Genomic DNA, 22,731 nt, shown 5'->3' on the forward strand with positions numbered 1-22,731 from the left:
CCAACACAGCCAAAAGTAAATAAATAAATTTATAAAAAAATTAAAATTAAAATAAAATAGGGTGATGATGAAGTAGGGGAGCAAGCCACAGGAATAGCTGGGGGAAAAGCATTCCAATAAGGGAGAAGTGCAGTGCCAAAGCCCAGAGGCAGAAGCACACTGGTTTGTTTGAAGAGTAGCAAAGGAGCCAGGGTAGCCAGAGGGCAGGGAGTGACCAGGAGAATCAGAAGGGGTAGGATCAGAGGGGCCTGGAGGGCCAGATCACACACGCCTCGAAAGTCATCATGCTGGCCTTGGTTTTGCCTCTGAGAAAGGAGCCACCAGTGAGTGTTGAGCTGAGGAGGAACTGAGCTTGACTTAACATTTTGAGAAGTTACTTTAGATGCTAAACTGAGACTGGGCTGGGGGGGAAAGTGGGGAGGCTAGGAGGGGCAGGATAGAAGCCTGAAGACCAGCTGGGAGCTGCTGCAGAGATCAAGGGGAGAAATGAGGATGGCTTATACCGAGAGGGAGTGTTGGAAGTGGTGAGAAGGGCTCAGTGCTGGATTTATTTTAAAAATAGAGAAGGCCTTGCTGATAGACTTCAATGTGGCGTGCAAATAAAGGAGTGGATCAAGGATGACGCCAAGGTCCAAGGTCTAAGAAGCTGTAAAGATGGAATTGCCATTTTCTGCGATAAGAAACCGAGAGAGAAACAGGTAGTGGAGGCAAGGGGAGTAGTAGCACGGAATGGAAAGGTGCAAGAGGGTATTAGTGATCCAATGGAGATGCAGAGTAGGCAGTTGGATAACCAAGTGTGCAGTCCATACAGGAGGTCAGGGCTAGAAATATAACTTACTCTTTTTGCTCCTCTGTATCTTTTTCTTTTTCTGGTGACCTTGCATAACTTAAAATGCCTTTTTCTAGATTAAAAAATTGTATTAATTGGAGTATAGTTTGTTTACAAAATTGTGTTAGTTTCAGGTGTGCAGCATGGCCATTCAGTATTTTTGCAGGTGTTATTCTAAGTCCTCCCCAGATAACTTAAGTAGCAAGTGTTAGTCTGATCTCCAACCTACAGATGAAGAAACAGGAACATTGAAGAGTTAATTAAACTGGCTTTGGGTTTCATGGCTAATGTGTTGTGGCTAATAACATATTGGGATCGACAGAAGGGCCGTGAGCTAATAGCCAATAAGACACAGGGCCCAGAACACACTAGCAGCTCCCCAGGTGAAGGTACAAAAAAATGTGTGGGAGTCCCTAATCACAGCAAAGGTGACATATTAGCTATGAAAAAGAGATGCTCCCTGTGGAGACTAACTAAATAAAAGAGACAGATTTCCAGGCAGCTGGCCATCCTTCCTGCATGCAGGACAGTAAACTAGGTCATGGAAAAGATGCAGGAGAAGACGAGGTCAGGTGCCTGACCGTGGGAATGAGTGAAGCATGATCACAGTGAGGAAAGGAGTGAATCCAGCAGAGTTCTGTCCTGTGTCCAGGGCTGTGTCCTGTGTCCTGTGTCCCAAGCAACGGCAGCCTTCACATGAGTTTGCAGAAGCTGGTGCCTTTCAGCCACTAAGCCGTCTAATTTGGGGAATGAGGAGAGATGAGTAAAGAGCTCCCCGTGGCGTCCAAGCCCATGCTTAGGAACCAAGAAGGGGAAATAGAAGAGTGCATTTCGTCCAGCCTCCCTCTTCCTAGACACTGTCCTTGTGAGGAACATGAGGGAATCAGCCAGACAAGTGCTCGAGATGAGTGAAGAGGGCGCCAAGGACGGGAAGGAGAGGCAGCCAGAACACAGAAAGGGCCAAGAAATGTATGGCTCTGGCCACAGAGCGCTCACCTCTCTTTTTTCTATTGCAGATTGGAGAACAGCTTGGTCCTATTGTGGCGAGTGGCTGTCTAATTCTTACGGCCTCAGGCCCAGGACTCCATAAAAGAAGATCTTAGTTGTCTTTCTCCATCTTCCAGCTCCAAATAGTGGCCTGGCTGGGCGGGCAATGAATGGAGACCCAGGGAGAATCCACATAGCATCAAGATCAGGTGCTGCCCAATCTCAGTTCAGCACCTGCACCTACTGCCTTTCCAGCAGTTTCGACTGTTTTTTTTTCTTTTCTCTTCTTAAAGTGCTGCTCATCCACTTTCTCTCTTGGGTTTTTCTACTCTTCAATATCTTCAGCATCATGGACCTGAGGGTACAACTAGAAAGGCTTCATTCAAATGACGGTCGGTCTCTAGTGGGTTATGTGCATCTTAGAGGAGATCTGGCGACTCTGTCGACCTAAGCTCCTCTCCCCTCAGAGCAGAGGTGCCACTTGGTACCCAGTTCCCCCATGGAGAATCCTAGAAAGAGGAGGGTTAAATAAAACCTAGTAAATTGTCTTTCAAAATTGCTAACGTTTATTGAGCAGCTACTACCGTGCACCAGAAGCAGCTCTGAGTGCTTAACGTATATTCTTCCATTTATGGATCCTCACAACAGCCCTAAGAGTTAAGTGCTATTATTATGCCCATTTACAGCGGAAGAAATTAATCCACAGAGAGGGCAAAAACCTTGGCTTCAAATCACACATCCAGGAAGTGGTGACACTGGGATACAAGCCCAAGGAGTCTGGTCCCGCCGGCTATGCTCCGTCCCCTCATTATGTGGCGTAAGGTTGTAATAGATCTGCTCTGATCCCTTATCCTTAACATGAAGGAGGTTCAGTAATTTCAAATAACCGGTTCAACTGAAAGACTTTCTCTTTGAAGTGATATTGCTTGTTTCTTTTTTTGTCTCAAGACTGAGTTCCTTGACGGGGCATGGCCTGTGTTTTACCATCTGGGAGTGCTCGGTATCTAGGACATGGAAGAAATGTCCACAGAAACAGTATATGCAGGGAACTGACTTTGGGTCATGGCTTGTATTCGTCAGGGTAGGCTAACTGTTGCAACAAACAGCCCCAACAGCTCATTAGGTAAACACAATGAAAGTGTACTTCTCCGTCTCTTCAGTGTTCAGGACAGATCATATGGGGATGCGGGAGCTTTGCTCGACATGGGCCCAGGGCCTCACTCTACTCCGTACTGAGCCAGCAAATGGCAGAAAAAGGAGTGGAAATAATGTGCAGAAGGTTTCTCATCGGCCAGGCCTGAAGTAGCCAACTCTTCTCCTGATACGCAAGGGAGGCTGGGAAATGTCGTCTAGCTTTGTCCCCAGGAGGAAAAGGAACCAATGTTTGGTGACACGTAAAAGTTTCTCCCATATGACTCTTCTAAGCTAGGGGATTCAGGGAAAGTCTATTAAAGACGGGTATTGATGAGATCAGACATTTTACACAGTTGGCCATAAAGCTCTGGCCAAGTGGTCCTCCAAGCAGTCTCCTGGGGCTTCAGGATGGCAGAGAGGCATGGCTGAAGGCTGTCCGTGGGACCTTCCCCAGCCCTTCATTCTGCAAGTATTATTAAGCCCCAGTTGTGAGGCAGTGTCTGACAATGCTAGACAGTGGGGATGCAAAGATGAACAAACATAGTCTCTACCTTTTGGGGTCCTAGTCTAGTAGAGGAGAGAAACGTGAAATAAACAATAATAGTGCAGTGACATGAGAGGGGGTTGTACAAAATGCTGTGGGAGATGAGAGAAATGTGATTGGCCACCCCCTGCTCCTGGGGTCCAGGAACCTCCGGATTTGGGGAATCTGGATTTTCTCCTCCTTGTAAGTTTCTGAGCTCTCCTAGTAGCTCTTTGAAGCATGTTCTTGAGGACATTTGGGGGAGATACTTATCACTCCAGCTATTTTGTAGAGGAAGCAAGGGAACTTCATGGGTTAGAACCAGCTCCTTTTCCCCCTCTTCCCAGTCACTGAGGGCCCTGGGATGCCAGAGATGACGGGCCTCTCTTCTCTCGTTCTTTCCGCAGCTCATGTGACTCTGGATCCAGACGCTGCCTACTCTGAACTCTTTCTGTCTGAAGATCACCGAAGTGTTAGGCGGAGAAAATCGTGGCAGCATCTCCCAAAAAAACCTGAGAGCTTTTCTTTTGAGCCTTGTGTGCTGGGCCACGAGTCCTTCTCTTCGGGGAGACATTACTGGGAGGCGGAAGTGGGTGACAGGACTTACTGGGAGCTGGGGGTTTGTGAGGAAAACATAGAAAGGATGTGGGGGAATCACAGAGTCACCTCAGAATGGGTTCTGGGCCATGGAACTCTATGCTGGGAAGTACCAGGCCCTCACCTCCCCTTGGACTGTCTTCCCCGTGAGCGAGGCCCCCAGCCGGGTGGGGATGTTCTCGGACTATGAGGCTGGGGATGTCTCCTTCCATAGTGTGGCCGATGGGTCCCACATGTACACTTTCCCCCAGGCCACCTTCTCTGGGTCTCTTCGGCCTTCGTTCTGCCTCTGATTCTATCACCCAAACCCTCTGACTATCTGCCACTGAGGCCATCTGTCTCTAGGCTTTCTCTCGGTTAAACGTCCAGGGGAGAACTTGGCACTGGGGTTGAGGTGCCGTATTTCTGGGGACAACGCCCCCAAGGCTCCAGCTGAGCCAACAGTGGTGGTTGAGCCCCTCTGACTTTTGCTGCAGATAAAGACTAGGGACAGTTTATAATTCTCCAAGGCTGAGTGGTGCAGAGGCCAAGAAAGGACAATGCGACCCTACAGAATCTTGTCAAGAGAGTCTGTCTGGTGTTGCCTCCCAGCTGGAAACTGAAAAAGGAACCCCAAAAGGAAGCAGAGACAAGATACTGATGGAAAGACTAGCTGGGTGGAGAGTGATCTCTGATCTTGAGCTCCTTGTCATTAATGTCTGCAGAATAGAGCAGCAGGAAGCTGGATCTGGATGGGCCTTGGCTGTCTTCTGAGTCTTTTCATACAAAGACATTATTTCGTTTTGACGCATGTACAACCCAGAGAGAGACTGAATAAAGTGCACAGAGAAAAGTCACTTCTCCAGGTCACCCTGGTGCTCTGGGAATCGATGCTGCCTTCAACATCCTTACATCTAATGCCAATCATAGCACCTCTCAGAGTCCAGTCATTCTTTATAAAGCAACTGCAATGGTCCTTTCAGTGACACTTTTCACCCCAGATCCAAGATTTCTTTTCCAGTTTGTGAATTTGTTTACTGCTCCTTTCCCTAAATATCTTCCTACCTTTAGAATATTTTACTTCATCAACAGTTAAGTGCATATTCTTTAACTTTTTTCTATGCTTATACAAATACATACACACACAGTTTTTCTAATGAAAATCGAGCCTTGTTATATTTGTCCCACGATATGCTTCTTTTACGTAACACCAAATCTTAAATACAAATCTTATATTATTCATAATCAACGTGGTTTTCTTTCTTCCCTGTTACAAATAATGCTACTATAAACATCTTTGTATGTAAATCGTTTTGCACAGCTCTGGTCACTTCCACGGAATAAATTTCCAAACTGCATTTGTCATTAGGATAAATTCTTAAAAGTACAATTGCCATACAAAAGGGACTTGAAATATTATTAGGTACAGGGCTACCTATTTCCTGCAAAAGAAGTATCTGCCTACAGTTTGGTATCTATCAGGCTCATTTTCCTAAAGTCAACAGTAGAAGCCCGCCCTTCGGTTTTGCATTCCTTCAGCTTCAAACCCAGCCATCTCATCATCCTCAAAGGACAATCCAATCTATCAACCTTAAGAAGGAGGACCAAATCTACCTTTTACTGCACATACGTTTGTTTTTTTTGTTTGTTTGTTTTTTTGCGGTACGCAGGCCTCTCACTGTTGTGGCCTCTCCCGTTGCGGAGCACAGGCTCCAGACGCGCAGGTTCAGCGGCCATGGCTCACGGGCCTAGCCGCTCCGCAGCATGTGGGATCTTCCCAGACCGGGGCACAAACCCGTGTCCCCCGCATCAGCAGGCGGACTCTCAACCACTGCGCCACCAGGGAAGCCCTACTGCACATACATTTTTATGTCTTAATCTCTATGAAGCATGGTTGTAAGCAAATTGCCTGAATGATCTCATTTCATCCTCACAACAATAACCCAAAAGATAGGTGCTGTTATTACCCTTATTTTACATATAGGACAACTAAGGCACAGAGAGGTTAAGTGATTGGCCCAAGGTCACACAGCTAGTTAAGTTCACCCAGGCAACCTGGCCTCCAAGTCTATGGTTTACCCATTCCAATATTAACTGCAATGCCTGATACCTACTAGACTGTAGGTTCTCAATAATAGTGTGCTGAATCAATGAATTCTTTCCTGCAAATGAATTCTTTCCTGCTCCATTTTATATGCATTTCTCTCCCCAGGCTTTATGTAAAGGTCTGGATGAGAAGTGGATCTGGAGCCTATTTCTTTGGAAACCATAAAGTTAAGAGGTACAAAATGTTGTGCCTAGAAACCCCTTCTCTGAAGTTTAGCATCTAGGTTTGAAATCAAGTTTGCTTCTCTGTGTCAAAGTAGGTTGGATCCTCCAGACAAGAGGGGAATATTTCATTCTCATTGATATGATTTCCAGCAGCAAATCTTTTTGACAGACTGTGAATTTTAAAAACGAAATTTCCCAGTGAGTCAGAAAGCAGGAAGCACTCAGAGAAGGGTTTTGCAGCTGCAACATGACCTTGAGAGAAATACTATTTCCTGTTAAGTATGGAGTTGGCTTTATCAGGCATGTCGGTTAGCCCAGCCTGATGACCGGGAGGGCAGATTTTTACTTTCTGAGCTAAGCTTTACCTTCTCAGCTCTCTGTGATATCATGCCCACTCTTCGATTTTATTTTATTTATTTTATTTTATTTCTGAACTCAATCCCATGCCTTTCCTCAGTTTCCTTTATAAGTGGTTTTATGCCTGCCCTTCTTCATGTGATTTGGGGGCCTAAATCCTACAGGTCCTCAAGAACCTCAAGTCCCTTCTTGTGGTATCAGCAGAGAAAGGAGCATTTCTCTGAGTAGGTGCCAGGGAAGGGACAAAAGGGACCTGAGGCACTGCTTGTCCCTGCCGAGGTTGTTCCTGAGAGGCAGTCCTGGAGCCCTCCTGCTTACACATAGCCTGTTGGAGGTAGCCCTGACTTTTAGTAAGAGTGGCCAGGTAGCTGGGGCCAGACCATCAATGTCTTTGGGGATGGCTGGGCATTTAGGAGCTAGGGATAGCCAGATAAAAATAACCCCCTGATCATTTTAGAACATATAACTTAAAGATACTCCTACATTTATATTTCAGACATAGCACTGGTGCCTCAAGCATTTCAGAACTATGTTCTGCCTGATAGTCTGCTGAAGTCTCCAAGGGAAAGTGCTGGTGTTTGTAACTTACTTTAGAAGGTACCAAATAAATCAATAAATATTGGAATAAGTAATAAATAAGGATGGATAGGGGTGTGAACAGAAGGATAGATTATAATAAAGCAAGTATAGTAAAATGTTCACTGTAGAGTCTAGACCATAGGTGTATTAGACGTTCACTGAAAAATTCTTGCAACTTTGCTATCCGTTTGAAAAGTTTCAAGATAAAGTGTTGATAAGTGGGGACTGGGGAGGGATGAATTGTATTTTGCTGCTGAGGATAGAGACCAGAAGTACTTCTGGCTCAAATAAAACAAGATTTATTTTCCTTTCACATAAAGTGAAATCAGAGGGCAGCTGTCCAGAGCTGGTCCAGCAGCTCAGAGATGCATCCACGCCCCAGCCTCCTTCTGTCTTTATTCTCTGCCCTCTCAGCATGTAGTTTCCATTCTCAAGGTTGCCTCATGGTCACAAGTTGGTCACTGCACTCCAGCTCCAAAGACCATGTTCTAGGCAAGAGGAAGAAAGAGGTAGAAGATCGTAGACCTGTCTTGAGAAACATAACCCAACAACTTCCGCCTTCAAAGCATTGGCTCAGGGCTTCCCTGGTGGCGCAGTGGTTGAGGGTCCGCCTGCCGATGCAGGGGACACGGGATCGTGCCCCGGTCCGGGAAGATCCCACATGCCGCGGAGTGGCTGGGCCCGTGAGCCATGGCCGCTGAGCCTGTGCGTCCGGAGCCTGTGCTCCGCAACGGGAGAGGCCACCAAAGTGAGAGGCCCGCGTACTGCAAAAAAGAAAAAAAAGAATCATTGGCTCAAACTTAGTCCCTTGGCCTCTCTTATCTATAAGGATGGGCACATTGCACTACTCCCCAAAATTCGGTTTGAGTGCTAAGAAGCAGGGACCTTTTGCCTCATTGGAAATGAGAAAGCAAGGTGGGTCACCACCAGCTCTACTGGAGCCATCTGAGAAAATTTGGCCAGGGTTGTCTTGCCGTGTCTGCTCAAACCCTCACAGTCTGATCCAGAAATACTGCCTCAATATGGGCTACCAGTATTCCATCAGGATGCGAGGTGTGTAGGTTTTATTAAGCTGGACTCCATGAGCTTCCTTGGATGGGCCATCCAAGACATCTACCTTAGCACAGAAAGAATGCTAGCTCTTTGTACATTAAAAAAAAAAAAAAAAAAAAAGCAGGAAATAGAGCTTGCACAAGCAACCAGCCATCTCCACCACAGAGCCTAAATTCAAACTGTTGGAATATAATTAAATTCTGGGAATTCCCTGGAGGTCCGATGGTTGGGATTCCATGCTTTCACTGCTGTGGGCTCGGGTTCAATCACTGGTAGGGGGAAAAAAAAAAAGGAAAATACACACACACACACACACACACACACACACACACACACACACAGTTGGTTCAGGTTTTTTCCATAATATCTTACAGAAAAACCCGAACAAACTTTTTGGCCAGCCCAATATATAATTAAATTCCATCAGCCAAGTCATATCAAAGTCCTTTGAGCTTTAATCATTGTCTCAAGAGGCAAATAAATTGTCTTGGGAGGCTCTAGGCCACAGGTAAGACCACTTTGTCCCGAAGACCCCTTATAGAAACAGTATCCACAGACTATCCAGAATCTAACCTCGGAAAATACAGAATCCTGCTGGCAGAGTAGAAAGAAATATGCGTGAAAATACAAACGTAGCACAAATAAGGCTCAGAAGGTGAATGAGGCTTCTGAGCAACACCCCAAATAAGAATTTTTCTGAAAAATGTAAAACATGCCAATCGGTCACCGGCAACACTGCTTTGGGAAATCTGAAAATTATGTTATTTGGTGATGGATCCGAGACCTGAATTTCAGAGGTGCTAAGAGGTGGAGTGGGTCTGGTTTTCTGTTCATACTCTCATTTGGCTCTGTTGTAAAAGATAAATCCTCCTCCACGTGCCTGTGTACATGCAAACAGATGTCAGCAAATAGCCACAGAAACATTTTAATTAATGCACATCTTCCTCTCTTCACATGTTAAAATCTTTTATTTCGTTACTCAGTAAGTCTTTTCTGATATAAAATAAATCTATTATCATATAGAAGATGTAAAACAGGTATATATAATGAAAGACTGATTATACACATACATATACATAAGTGGTTCAATTAGGAAAACACAGAGTGACACAGTGTGAAAATTAGGCTGGAATTTTTCTTCACCGTGTACAATCCAATACAGTTTCAGTTTTCATTTTAAACTTCCTCACTGGTTTCTGCCCAGCAACTGATGAGAAACACCCCTCTGAGCCAATCCAAAAACTAATTCTTCTACAGAATGACCCTGTTACTGCTTTTCCTAGTGAGCAGGCATATTTCTTTTTCCTTTCTTCCAGGTAACAGAGCCTCTATTGATTACCTTTATTCTGAGGGCTGTGATTTTCAGATGGGATAGCCAAGAGGTAAGTGTGGGAAAATGGGTAAAAGCCAGGGCCACGAGCCCTAGAGGGAGAGAGGCTGAAGAGCTGAGAGTGGGCCTCCAGGGAGGCCCTCATCCAGAGAAAGGGATTGGTGCTTGTGTGTGAGGATGAGGGGGTGGAGGCAGCAGGACAATGCAAAGGCTAAAGACCTGAATTGGAAAATGTAAGGGAAGGAGACAACGTGAATGAAAAAACTTGCCAACTGCATGTTCTTAGGAGCTTACTGTGGTCAGAAAGGAGCAAAGGACTCTTATCTCTCTCAGTCATCTCTGGGAATCTGTTCTAAGAGATTTTAAAAAGAGATGTGCCTTAAAGATTTATATGTAAAGCTGTGCATTACGGAATTATTTGCAATTACAAAAATCTGAACCAAGCTACATATACAAGAGTTGGAGAATGGATACAAACACACTGTCCAATCATAAAAGGGATTTTCATATAGTCATTAGGAATCATATTTTTAATAAAGAGTTTTTATTTCTAATTGTAACAAAACTGGATCGAATTTGGACATTTAAATTGTATCTACATTTTGCAGTTGTAGATCTTACTTATGATGAACCGCTTTAAACATGAATGTTTGTGTTAATACCTGATTTTTTTTTTTTAGCAGTAATTTCTACAAGTGGAATTTCTGGGTCAAATTATAATTTTGACAATTTTCAGGCATTTAGTATATATCTATGGCCAAAATACTTCCAGAAATAGTTTTATTCCCATGAAGCAAAGTATATGATTACCATCACAGATTATTTAAATTTTATTCCTTCATATTTTTTTCCATTTTGAAGTTGTCTATAATCAGGAACAAAACCCAATAAATATCCTAAAAAAATTAGTGAAAATATATTCCTCACTCTGAGGACAGCACTGAAATTGTTACCTATAGAATAATAATACTGTCCTCTCTCTAGCAGCTTAGAGAGTAGTTTTGAAGAGCAGAGGATATGGTGAAAGGCAGTCTTTTGTCCGAGAGTTGTCCGGGTTTCAGGCAGGCTCCAGAGAATTCCCAGCAGCACAGATTTCTGCTCCCGGCTCCTCTTCAACCCACCCACCCGCCTCTGCGGGCCTTGTTCTCAAAGGCAGTTCCTGGTGCACTTATCACGACAGCAGGTACTATGAATGCGGGCCTCATGCTGGTTTGTTTTGGGGGGATTGGTGTGAAGAGTTGGTATTTTATTTTTATTTATTTATTTATTGACATACAGTTGATTTACAGGAGTCGGTATTTTCTGAACAACTAATATGTTACAGTCACAATAATTATTTGTAACAATTTTTAATTGTTAAGTAAAACGTGAAAACTTTTAAAATTGAAAACATTCAAACAATTTTCAAAGTATAGGGGGCAAAGGACAAGTGTCTCTCACTCAATCTCTGATTTTCATTTTAGCATGTGGCCCTTCAGAACTCTTTTAAGGCGATCCCATAAAAATGTATATACAAATTTATAGCTTTGTTGTTGTTTTTTAATAGGATCATTAGTATTTTTCTGCAGTGTTCTTTTTGTTTAATATATCTTGATTATCTGAGTTAGTGACTGTAAATCACTCTTAACTGCCATATCGAATTCCCTCATACAGATGAGCCTTTATTTAACTAACCAGTCTCCTGTTAGTGGTTAGAGTGGCTGGTTAGGTTGTTTATCTTTTTTTTTTTTTTTTCCTTTTAAAAATAATGCTTCAGTGTCATCCTTACACATAATTCTCTCTGCACCCATGCAAGTGCTTTGCTGGACCAGATATCTGGAAGTGAAATTGCTGAGCCAATTATGTACGTTCTAAAGTTCCTATTTCACAATGTTTTATGAGTAACTGAAGTTCAGATAGGTTTTGTCACATGATTGAGATCACAAAGGTCGTGAATCATAGTGCCATGACTTACTTCCCACACCCTTTTTATTTCCAACACCTAACCTGTAGTGGGCCTGGCACACAGTGAGTGCTCAATAAACGTTTGTTGAATGAATGAAAACACACGGGTGAGACCTGGTCTTATTCCTAACTCTCCCATTCACTTGCCTTGGGATTAAGAAGTGGTAGGTTCATAGGAGTTCCCTGGCGGTCCAGTGGTTAGGTTTGGGCACTTTCACTGCCATGGCCTGGATTCAGTCCCTGGTCGGGGAACTGAGATCCTGTAAACTGTGCAGCTTGGCCAAAATTAAAAAAAAGAAGTGGTAGGTTCAGCCTCTGGGTGACCCAGGGAATCTGCCAGAATCTTGACCAGAGTCTGATGGAAGAGTGATTTGAACTTGGTGATGGCCATGGGTTGGGGCCTAGAGGAGACGGCAGTGTTGCTCCGCAGACGGGCACCCTGAGTCATTTGTTGGCATACCATTCCATCTGACGTTTTCAGGGAAGGAAAGAATACATGATGGGAGAAGGGAGGGGGCTACTTCTAGAGTTCTCAGTCCTGTCTTGGAGTAATCCACCTAGGCCGACTCTCAGGGTCTCTACTATTTAGGGACGCAGCCAACTCTGGGGTGGCTGGGATGGAAGCCGAGTTAGAACTCCAGTTAGAATCAAGCCTGGCTAGTTGGCAAGGGCCACACACTTCCCTTAACACAAAAGTTCACAGTGATCCCACAGACCATGCCTAAAAGGAGGTAAAGGTGCTTTTCTGAGCCAAGATACATTTGGAAACATTGGTCTGAGACTGGGGAGTTGCGGGGCCCTGCCTCTGAGCTGGAAGAACGCCAGCACTGCATAGAGGTCTGAGCTGTTGGGCTGCTGTGTGCTTCTCGGTTGACATATTTGCCCCTTCTGTGCAAGTGCACATACATCTCCGCCCCTAAAAGGCGCTTCTCTAGCAGTGCAAAGACCAAGGTAGGAAAATTATCCATTGCTGGTGAGCCCAGAGGCAGGCCATCTGCCGAGGAGCGTTGGTGAACACATGAGGAAAGGGAAGAAAGGAAAGGAATCACTTCCTTTCCAGAAATGTTTCTCCCCCAAAGAACAGGTGTTTCTCCCCCAAAGAACAATTTTTGGGGGGCCACGCATGGGATTAGCTCCCCAACCAGGGATCGAACCCAGCAGTGAAAGCGCAGAGTACTAACCACTGGACCGCCAGGGAATTCCCAGAACAATTGTGAAAAGAGTGCGTTAAGGAACATCAAGTTGCAACACTTGCATGTCCAGGACAGGCTTGCTCCTTGAAACCACTTTATTGAAAAATAGGAACAAACACATTAATATAGGCAAGGCCCAGTGGGACCACAAGAGGCCAAGCTCTGCTCTCTAAGCCAGACCAAAAGAGCACTGTCATTATGGAGAAAAACACTTATCCTCATAAATTCTCCGCCTCCCCACCTCTCCATCCATTAGTTGGATGACCACCAACTAATCTGATCATCTAAAGTGAACTAAAATGCTAGTGAGTATTGATGGTTTAATATGTAACTCCTCATCCATTCACTCATTCAACAAATATTTACTGAGGTTTCCATGTGAACCACCACCATGCTACAGGCTTCTTACACACCAGGAAACAAAACAGACTAATATCATTGTTTTGTGGAGCTTACATTCTAGCAGGTGGAGACACACGATAAATGTATGAAATGTTCAGTGGTGAAAATTCAATGGGAAAAAGAGAGCAGATTCAGGGGGGTGGGAGCAGTTTGCCATAATTCTGTGGTCAGAGAAGGTCCCATAGAGGAACTGACTTTAAAGGAAAGATTTGAAGGAGGCAAGAGAGTGAGCTTGTGAATATGCAGGGAAGAGGGTTCCAGGTAGAGGGAAGAGTTGAGGTCAAGGTCCTCTGTCATGTCCTGGTCAAGGAGCGGCAGGAAGGGCAGTGTGGCCGGAGCAGAGACAGGGAGAGTACGGGAGATGAAATGAGGAGTGCAGGTCCTGGAGGACCATGCCAGCCACTGGAAGGACTTCAGCAGCTGCTCTGAGTGAAATGGGAGCCACTGGAAAGTGCTGAGCAGAGGAGTGACAGGATGTGACTCAAGGAATGTTCTGGATGTTGTGTTGAGACTGTAGGGGATACAAGCAGAATCAGGGGACCCAGAGAGGAAGGTCCGGTATTAATCAGAGTGTGATGGTGGAGGCTTGGACCTGGCGTAGCTGGGGAAGTGCGGGCACGGGTAAAGATTCTGAACATGTTCAGACCGCAGAGCCAAGGATTTCCTGATGGGTTAGGGTTACTGTCTGTACACTTAACATACATACTTTTATGGGAGATTTTCCATATTGGAACGCAAAGGTGAAGAAACTCCCAAGCAGACGTTTTGGCAGAGGAAGATCTTGGGTCATCACCCTAGCGATACTGTGTTTCGCCCTGAGTTGGCCCTGTTGAGGTGAAGAATTCTGCGTGGAAACCTCAGAATTCCACGCAGAATTATCCATCTTCTTCCAGGCCGTATTTCTGCCTGACTCCTTGACTCTCTCTATTTGCAGCACAGATGAAAATGGCGCCGTCCCTAGACTTCCGTCTGCCCCACCTCCTTGTCTGCATCATCTTGGTCCAGCTGCTCACCTCTTGCTCAGGTAGGGAACGATGCTGCTTTTATGTATCGGAAGCAGACAATTACCTGTTAGCACCCAGTCAGAACCTTTGACTGTTCATTCCTGGAAGTCCCGTCACAAACTGAAAGTACACATGCCATTAAGACAAATGTCCTTCTGTCAGGATCCTGTTCCTCTCTAGGTTTTTCTGCCTGAGACACCCCCTTACCATCATGGCCCCAACTCCCTCTCATGGAGTTTCCCCCTTTTGCTGACCAGCTCAGTTTGCTGTGATTGGACCCCCTGGGCCCATCCTGGCCATGGTGGGTGAAGACGCTGAGCTGCCCTGTCACCTGTTCCCGAAGATGAGCGCAGAGAACATGGAACTGATGTGGGTGAGACCCAGCCTCAGGCAGGTAGTTTTCATGTATGCACAAGGCAAGGAAGTAGAAGACAGACAGACAGCAGAGTATCGAGGGAGAACTGAGATTTTAAGAGATGGCATCACTGCAGGGAAGGCTGCTCTCCAAATTCACAGCGTCAGAGCCTCTGACAGTGGAAACTACTTGTGTTATTTCCAAGATGGCAACTTCTACGAAGAAGCCTTGGTGGAGCTGAAAGTTGCAGGTGAGCCTCCGGGTTTTGTTCTGAGCTCATTCCTCTGTGAGGCCTGGGGGCAGACACAGAGCTCAATCTCCAAATCCACCTCGCAGAGCTCCTGGTTGATCACCAGGTACTGCCTCTGCTGCCTTCCAACTTTGTTTCTCTGAGGCCCTCGGGAAAGATGCAGGTCTTCCTCCAGGAAGACTCCCTCCTGTACCCTATCATATCAAGTAGAGAACTCCCTCCTGCTGGTGGCCAGGGTCTAAGCTGGAAAGTGGAAGGTCGGGGATGAGAAGGATAAGAAAACATCTCCTCAGAGATGGTGCGCAGAGGTTTGGGTTCAGCTGCATTCCCTGTGGCTTCTGGCGCCCCACCAGGTACACCCTGCTGTGAGCCCTGGGAGGCTGACCTGTAGGGACAGCGTCTGTACAGCAACTGTTCTCCAACCCGAGTTCCCAGGAACACCCCTGCAGTTGTACCAGTTGACTTTAATCCTTGTTGCAGGAGGGGGAGTCCATGCCACGTGGGAACTGGGGGTCTCAGGAAGAGGCTGTTAGAGGAGACTTGGTACAGACTTTGGGCTTCTGTTAGGGGATTTGGGGCAGCGTTTATGGAAGTAGGCTTTGCTCTGGATTGGATGCTGCCAGGGAGGAGGAGGAGTGTAATTCTGTGGGTGGGTATCTTCATAAATCTTACCCAGGAGGAAGACTAGAGTGAAGCTAAAGCTGGGACTGGTAAAGGAGCATCATCACTCACGGCCAGGACAGGAGGATGTTTGGTCTTCGTTGTGTTTTGGACAGTGTTCGTGTTTTTCTCTATGTTCAGACATGATTGTTGTTGGTCTTGTTTTTGTCTTGACCCGTCATAGTGACAAAGGGCCCTTTGATGCTGACGTTCCATGAAATGGCTTGTGTTCCCCAGGAGAACACCAAGACCAGGCCCATGTCCAATGTCAAAGGTTGCATTTCTCTTTCTCAGAGCATTCCCTTGCACTGTGGCTTCTGGCTGAGTTTGGTCAATGGGGAGCCATAGCTGAAGATAGAGGAGGGGAGGAGGAGAGAAGTCCGGGTACTTATGCCCCTGGCTTTCTCCCTGCAGGGCCACCTTTAGCTGGCTGCGTGCTCTTCCCAAAGATCACAGCTCCTCTTATGAAAGTCCTCTCTACGTGACTCTCTCCTTTTAGGTCTTCAAAACGACTTCCTCTCCACCTGCCTTTGGGTTTAGGGGTGGGTGGTAACAGCTCTGTTGTTCCTGGCCCTGGGCTATTGCTCTGCCCCATATAGTTTTCTCCTCACTAATGACCACCCTTTTGTAAACAGCTTCTTAATGAAACCCTACTTTAATTATCTAACGTGGATGCGCCATACAGTTCCCGCTGAGACCCTCACTGATACTGGAGGCTCCCAAGAATTGAGGCTCATTTGTCCCTTCCACAGCTCTGGGTTCAGATCTTCACATTGAAATGAAGGGCCATGAGGATGGAGGGATCCACCTGGGGTGCACATCCACCGGCTGGTATCCCCAGCCCCAAATACAGTGGAGAGATGCCAAGGGCCAGAACATGCCAGCTGCGGCAACACCTCCAGCTACAGATGGAGCAGGCCTGTATGCAGTCACATCATCTCTAACGGTGAAAAGCAGCTCTGGAGAAGGGGTGTCCTGTATCATCAGAAATCCCCTCCTCAACCAGGAAAAGACAGCCCAGATTTCCATTGCAGGTCAGTACACTGCTTAGCCTCAGGTATACTGAGCTGTGGCTATTGGAAGAAGAAAGATGTGAACACCTGGAACTAATATAATATTATAAGTCAATTATACTTCAATTTTTAAAATTCCATTAAATGCACCTTAAAAGAGGCATATGTAAAATTTAATCTGTAGAAAATTTTTAAAAATGACAATTTAAACATTAACCAATTGAAATGTAGCATAGCCATATTAAAAAGAGAAAAGTATAAAAATAAATAAAATGAAATAAAAATGAATTTTAAAAAGGAAAAAAAGAAAAGAAAGAAGGAGGACGTGTGATTCTCTGTGCTGAGTTTGCAGTGAAAACGAGGCACTGAGCAGGGTTCCAGAGGTGTCTTCTTGCTCCGGGGATGTTTTCTTTTCCCTGTTATAATGTCACAAGTATTTACTGAGCATTTTCTATGTGCCAGAAACTGTGACAGGCAATGGGAATTGGGGGAGAAGTGGTAAAGATCAAATCCTTAAGCAAAGACAAATGACAAAATGAGAACAGGGGGAATATGTACAACTCATAATTTAGAGAAAGCACTAATCTCCTTAAAATATGAAACAAACCAGTAGAAAAAAAGCAAAGGATATGAATTATTCATTCACAGAAAAGGAATGACATATGAAAGTGTCCAACCTCACTCAATAGAGAAATGTATATTAAAACATTTTCCACTTGTGAGACTGGCAACAAGATAAAACAAAACAAAACAGTGCTGGTTGATAAAACATTCTGATGGTAGGATTGTGGGGAGACAGTCACTTAGACATTTTTTGGTATACATAATTTGATATATTTTTGGTATGAATTGGCACAATTGCTATTGGGGGCAATATAGCAATATATATCCAAACTACCTACTTATTGATCCAAAATCCCATTTCTAGGAATTTATCTGACAGATATGCTTGCATGTGTAGAAAACTACCCATGTAAAAAATTATTTCTTATAGCATTAACTATAAGAGCAACAAGTTAGCGACTATGCAAATATCCATTAATGGGGAATTTTTATGCAATGGAATATTGCCCAGCTCTGAAAGGAAACACAGGCATTCTGCCTGTACTAATATGGAAAGATTTGCAAGATACAATGTGAACAGAACAAGCAAGACACAGAGCAGTTTATACAGAATGTTATCTTTGGAGTAAACAAGAAAAAATAAGAATACATTTATATTTTTAAATTTAATATACTCTTGCATAGCACTCATGTGTTTATAATGCATTATAAACATTAATTTAATGCTTTAACCTTATGAGTTAGGTTTTATTATTCTATTATTATTATTATTAATTTTATTATCACCCCCGTTTTACAGATGAGGACACCTGGAATAGAATGGTTAACTAATTAGTCCAAGGTCACACTGCTAGTCAGGTGGAGGAATCAGAATTTGAACCCAGGCCCCCCAGCTCCCAAGTGCACATTCTTAGTCACCATACTAGGCTGATTAAATGAGTCTAATTAAAGGAGACGGGCAGAGGAAGTGAAAAGGAGACTTGGGTGATGTTTTATGTTTTTTTAATTTGATATTTGAACCAAGTGAATATAACCTATTGTAAATTTTAATTAGAAAAAACTTGATTGCGATGCTCAAGTATCACATTTACATGTGAGAGGCAGACCTTTCGAGACAAGTAATGGTATTTGCTATTGCTATAGCTACAAACCCTTACTAGGGTTTACTGCAGTCTTCCCTAAAGTTCTCTGAGAACTTAGGAAGAGAAAGATCACTTGACGGCAGGAGATAAACTCCGTGAACCCTGTCCTGAGGGTGAGAGGCTAAGACTGGATCCCATTGCAGATCCCTTCTTCAGAAGGGCCCAGCTCTGGATCGCTGTCTTCGCGGGGACGCTGCCTGTCTGTCTGCTGCTCCTCGCAGGGGCTGGTTACTTCCTGTGGCTACAGAGGAAAGAAAAGGAGGCTCTATTCATGGAGAAAAAGAGAGCAGAAGAGGAAAAAGAAACAGCACGGGCAGAAAAAGAGCAGGAACAAAGAATAAAAGGTATGTGACCGCGAGAGGGAATCTAAGGCCTGTGCCTACAGGAGGGAGCCGGACTACCTCTCTGCATCCCCATCCTGTGCACCCAACCCGCACTACGTCATTTTTAAGGTTTATATTCTAGAGATCCTCCTCCTTCCATCCCCATAACAGTACTTTTTTTTTTTTTTTCTGCTTCTTTTCCAGAGATGCTCAAGTGTGAACTCAGTAAGTTCTGATGCCCCCAGGGACCCAAGCTCATCTTCCTATCCCCCGCTGGGCCTCTTAATGACTCATCACCTTCTTCCATTGCAGAGTGGAGAAAGATCCTGTACATGGCTCGTGAGTGGCTCTGACATTTTCTCCAAATTCTCATCCAAGACTGTCTCTGCCTGAGTATTTTCCAGCCAGTTTCCTCAGCCACTAACTCTGCCCTGGGCTGAAGGAATGTTCCGGATCCTTTCTCCCAAGAAAAGAAATATGGGAGGCTGATTGGGGGGAAGTGGTTGTTGGGGAGAAAGGAGGAGAGAATCATGAGTGTTTTGTTTGGTTTTTTAATGGAGAAAGGGGCCTTCATTCCCCCTCCCTCCCGCCCCCGTAAGGAAGAGAGGGGAGGAGAGAGTTGAACGGCAGAGGGAGGAAGTGGGAAGGGTAGGTGGTCAAAAAGAAGGAGAGATGGGTGCAAAAGGAGGAGAAAGGAAATGACAGAGTTCAGTTGACGTGTCTGCCTTTCTTCCCTTGTAGGTGGGAAGAAGTCTCAGGCCTATCCTGGTGAGTGACCTGGATGTCCTCTGAGTTTCCTGGCTCATGTGTATAAGCATTCAAACCTTTTCCCTGCTGTGTGACGCATTGGCATTCCCAGTAGGAATACTCGGATGTAACCAAGAGGCTCATTTTCTGTGAGGAATACCACCCCTGCTTTTCTGCAGCCTCAGAGAGGCCCTTCAGATACAGCATCTGGGCACTTTCAGCCACTCCCCACCCAGCTGGCACACAAGCACGCAGCCTACTATAGCCTGGCCATGTCACCTGCAGCCCCAGCGTGATGAGGAAGTCCACCATTTTTGAGACCTTTTATGCCTAATCTGTCAGAGCTGTAGAGGAAGGAAGCTGGCTACTGGAAGAGACTGAAGGGACACAGAAAAGGCTTATTGAGGAGAATGGGTAAGGGAAAGATCAGAATTAATGACCTTTCCTTATTGTCCTTTCTTTCAGAGTGGATGAAGGCCCTCTTCCAAGCTGGTGAGTGAATCACTATGTCCCCTAGGACAACAACCCGAGGGACCATATTCCCTTTTTCTTCTCCAAGTCTTGAGATTCTGGGACAAGTCCCCATGACTGGGAGAGTTCCGGGCAGATGACTTGAGGTCTCGATCTCAAGGCCGTGCCCATCTCCCGTGCCCTGCCACTGAGAGCCCAGAGAACCAGGGAGAATTGCTCTCCTGGGCTTCTGTAGACCTTTATGGGAAGGAAGAGGCATCAAAGGTGGAGCTGAGGGGAAGGACAGGCAGAGCGAACTAATACTACAGGGAGAGCGAGGATGCTACGTGACCAAGGAGAGAAAGCAATGCTCAGAGATCTTGTCCTTTCCCAAGCTCCGTATGCCACCTCCTGCCGCTGTGTGTCCTCAGGTCACTTGATGTTTTGAGCTTCACTCTCCTCAATTTTAGACGATGATTGTAGTTCCTATTTATGTGAGAGTTGAGGTAAAGACTAAATGAGCTCATGAATGTGTATTTGGTCAAAAAAACAGCAAGAAAGAGATGGTATATTCAAAATGGGTGGTTGAAGAGGGTTTAAAGAAGGAACTATTTACAAAGGCAAAAAAGAGAGTAAAGGGAAGCCGACAAAGGAACATTCCGTCCCCCAGGACTCACAACAGTGGGGAGCTGTCACCACCCCTGGGCCTGAAGAGATAGGGAGAGGGTGCAGCCCAGAGGAAGCTATAGCTCAAGGAGAGGGCTGCCTGAGAAGAGTCATCCTTTTGTTAGAGCATCACCATCTGAAGCTGGCAGGGAAGAAAGGGGGAAAAGTAAATGCTGTGCCTCTCTTCTTTCTTCTTCCAGTCTTCAGCTAGTACCTCCCCTTGGCCAAATCCAGCAGGTGACCAGAGGCAAGAGAACCCAGTGACACTGTCCATAGAGGACAGATTCCTGGGGCCCAGAAGAGGGTGGAGCAAGATGGAGAGTGGGTCTGGGAGCACATAAAGCCCCCAACATGGCCCTTAGCACAGAAGAGGCCTGGCAGCTTTTATAAGATCAGGCCACTTCCTCCATGCCCAGCCCTGAGCCAAATACACAACATGTGTTGTCTTCCTACCCTAGACATTAGTATTTTTATCCCCATTTTTCAGTTAAGAAAGTTGAGGCTTAAAGATATTATATAGCTTAAGTCTATGGGAAAAGAGAAAAGGAAAAGACATTCAGTTCATGAGCAGTAGTGCAAGGATTGAAATTTAAACCTATGTGCCTATGAAGCACAGGTGGGCAGAGTCATTTCGGGGAGGGAAACAGGAAAAAGGCAGAAGGAAAGAGCCAGCTCCAGGTGTCAGTTAAGAACACCCTGACCCTCATCACCCTCCTCTTTCCCACTGAACTTAAGACCCCTGATGGCTTTCTTTTGGTATTTCTAAGGGGGTCACATTTAGGGCAGGTTGGGGACACCCAGCTCTGGACTTGGGCTTCTTCAACCAGACCCAGGCCTTAAGGGCTGAGGCTCTGAGATCTAGGAACAATGGCTGACCCATGACCCCATCCCCAAACTTTCTGCAGCGGATGTGATATTGGATCCGAACACAGCAAACTCCAACCTGCTTGTTTCTGATGACCAGAGGAGCTTGCAGCGAGCATACAAACGACAGAATCTGCCAGACAACCCCAAGAGATTTGATTGGCTTTACTGTGTGCTTGGCTGCAAGAGCTTCACGTCAGGGAGACACTACTGGGAGGTAGAGGTTGGGGACAGGAAAGAGTGGCACGTCGGGGTGTGCAGAGAGAACGTGGAGAGAAAACGTTGGATTAAAATGACACCCGAGAATGGCTTCTGGACTATGGGGCTGTCTGATGGGAATGTCTATCGGGCTCTCACTGACCCCCGGACCAAACTGAAAATTGCCAACCCTCCTCAAATAGTGGGGATTTTCCTGGACTACGAGACTGGTGAGGTCTCCTTCTACAACGCCGCGGATGGATCGCATGTGTACACCTTCCCGCACACCTCCTTCTCTGGGCCTCTGTGGCCCGTTTTCAGGATTTTGACCTTGGAGCCCATTGCCTTGACCATTTGCCCAGCATTGACAGGAGTGGGGAGTTCCAGTGTTCCTGACCTAGAGCCTGACCTTCCTCTGGAGAGCCCCGTGGCCCTGGACTCAGCTGATGAGAATGGGGAGCCTCAGGCTGAAGTAACGTCCTTGCTTCTCCCTGTCCAGCCTGAAGCTGAGGGCCTCTTCCCTACCAGCAACAAATCACAACCGTAAAATACCAAAGACACACACTGTGTGAAGCACTTCACTAGTATTAATACAATTATTTATTCCATATGGACAGTTGAGTTTGATACTGCTTTATTGTCTCCTTTATATGGAGAAAGAAACCAGGGTGCAGAAAAGTGAATTCACTTCCCAAAGGTCACTCAGCTAGTAAATGACAGCTGTGATTTGAATATAAAACGTTTACGGATGACGTAAGTGTACTGGGGGTTGTGTCAAAGCTTTAAATAAATGTTCTCCTTTAATCCTCACAGCAACCCTGTGATAGAGCCTCATTGCGCAAGTGTGGAAACTGAGGTAGGGCCGAGTTAAGCGACTTATATAATTCATCAGTTTGTGCTGCCGGGGGATGTTTGGCCCCCGTCCCCCACCCTCTACCCGCTGGCCTGTTTTCCAGCCCAACTGCCCCTCTGGGGAAGGGACCATGTGCAGCCCTGAGTGTCCCTTCCCAGGGCCCCCCAGGGTAAGGATCACTGTAGGTGTCTATGGAGGCCACACCCCACTGGGTTCCTTCAAGGTCAACAGTCAGAGCCATAGGTCCAGCGCTTCGCTGGATTGGCTCTGCCGGGTGAGTTGGTCCAGAGAATGAATTCACAGTGACTGCATCACACAGGACTGCAAAAGGACTAAAGGCCAAAATCTTAACTACTAAAGGGCATGAGTACCACCACCGCCCCACCCCTCTCCACCTCCCCACCCCCCCACCCCCACACCCCGGCCAATGTGATAAGTAATCCTGGAGCAGAAGCAGTCCTCCT

At 45.7% G+C, this 22,731-nt stretch overlaps 1 protein-coding gene and 1 pseudogene across 2 annotated transcripts; both read left to right on the plus strand.

Annotated features, from left to right (window-relative positions):
* The first annotated feature begins 4,159 nt into the window (after positions 1-4,159).
* Positions 4,160-8,918, plus strand: LOC307192376 (annotated as a pseudogene). Its single transcript has 2 exons — positions 4,160-4,283; positions 8,164-8,918. The product of its transcript is annotated as an uncharacterized misc_RNA (transcript).
* Positions 8,919-9,461: 543 nt separating this feature from the next.
* BTN3A3 (butyrophilin subfamily 3 member A3) lies at positions 9,462-22,105 on the plus strand. Its single transcript, XM_079933208.1, has 10 exons — positions 9,462-9,691; positions 14,113-14,202; positions 14,440-14,787; positions 16,200-16,481; positions 18,310-18,510; positions 18,619-18,659; positions 18,735-18,828; positions 19,231-19,257; positions 19,702-19,728; positions 21,258-22,105. The coding sequence occupies exons 2-10, from the start codon at positions 14,118-14,120 to the stop codon at positions 21,959-21,961; spliced, it is 1,809 nt and encodes a 602-aa protein (XP_079789334.1). The 5' UTR covers positions 9,462-9,691; positions 14,113-14,117; the 3' UTR covers positions 21,962-22,105.
* Positions 22,106-22,731: the final 626 nt, after the last annotated feature.

The sequence above is a fragment of the Stenella coeruleoalba genome (genome assembly GCF_951394435.1).
Source record: "Stenella coeruleoalba genome assembly, chromosome: 10".
Lineage (NCBI taxonomy): Eukaryota > Metazoa > Chordata > Mammalia > Artiodactyla > Delphinidae > Stenella > Stenella coeruleoalba.

Excerpts from the sequence above, each read along its gene's own strand:
- BTN3A3 (XM_079933208.1), top strand. The coding sequence starts at position 14,118 with ATGAAAATGGCGCCGTCCCTAGACTTCCGTCTGCCCCACCTCCTTGTC. Across the intron at positions 16,482-18,309 it reads AGCCCAGATTTCCATTGCAG|ATCCCTTCTTCAGAAGGGCC; the intron begins GTCAGTACACTG and ends ATCCCATTGCAG. Across the intron at positions 18,660-18,734 it reads CTCCTTCCATCCCCATAACA|GGACCCAAGCTCATCTTCCT; the intron begins GTACTTTTTTTT and ends TGATGCCCCCAG.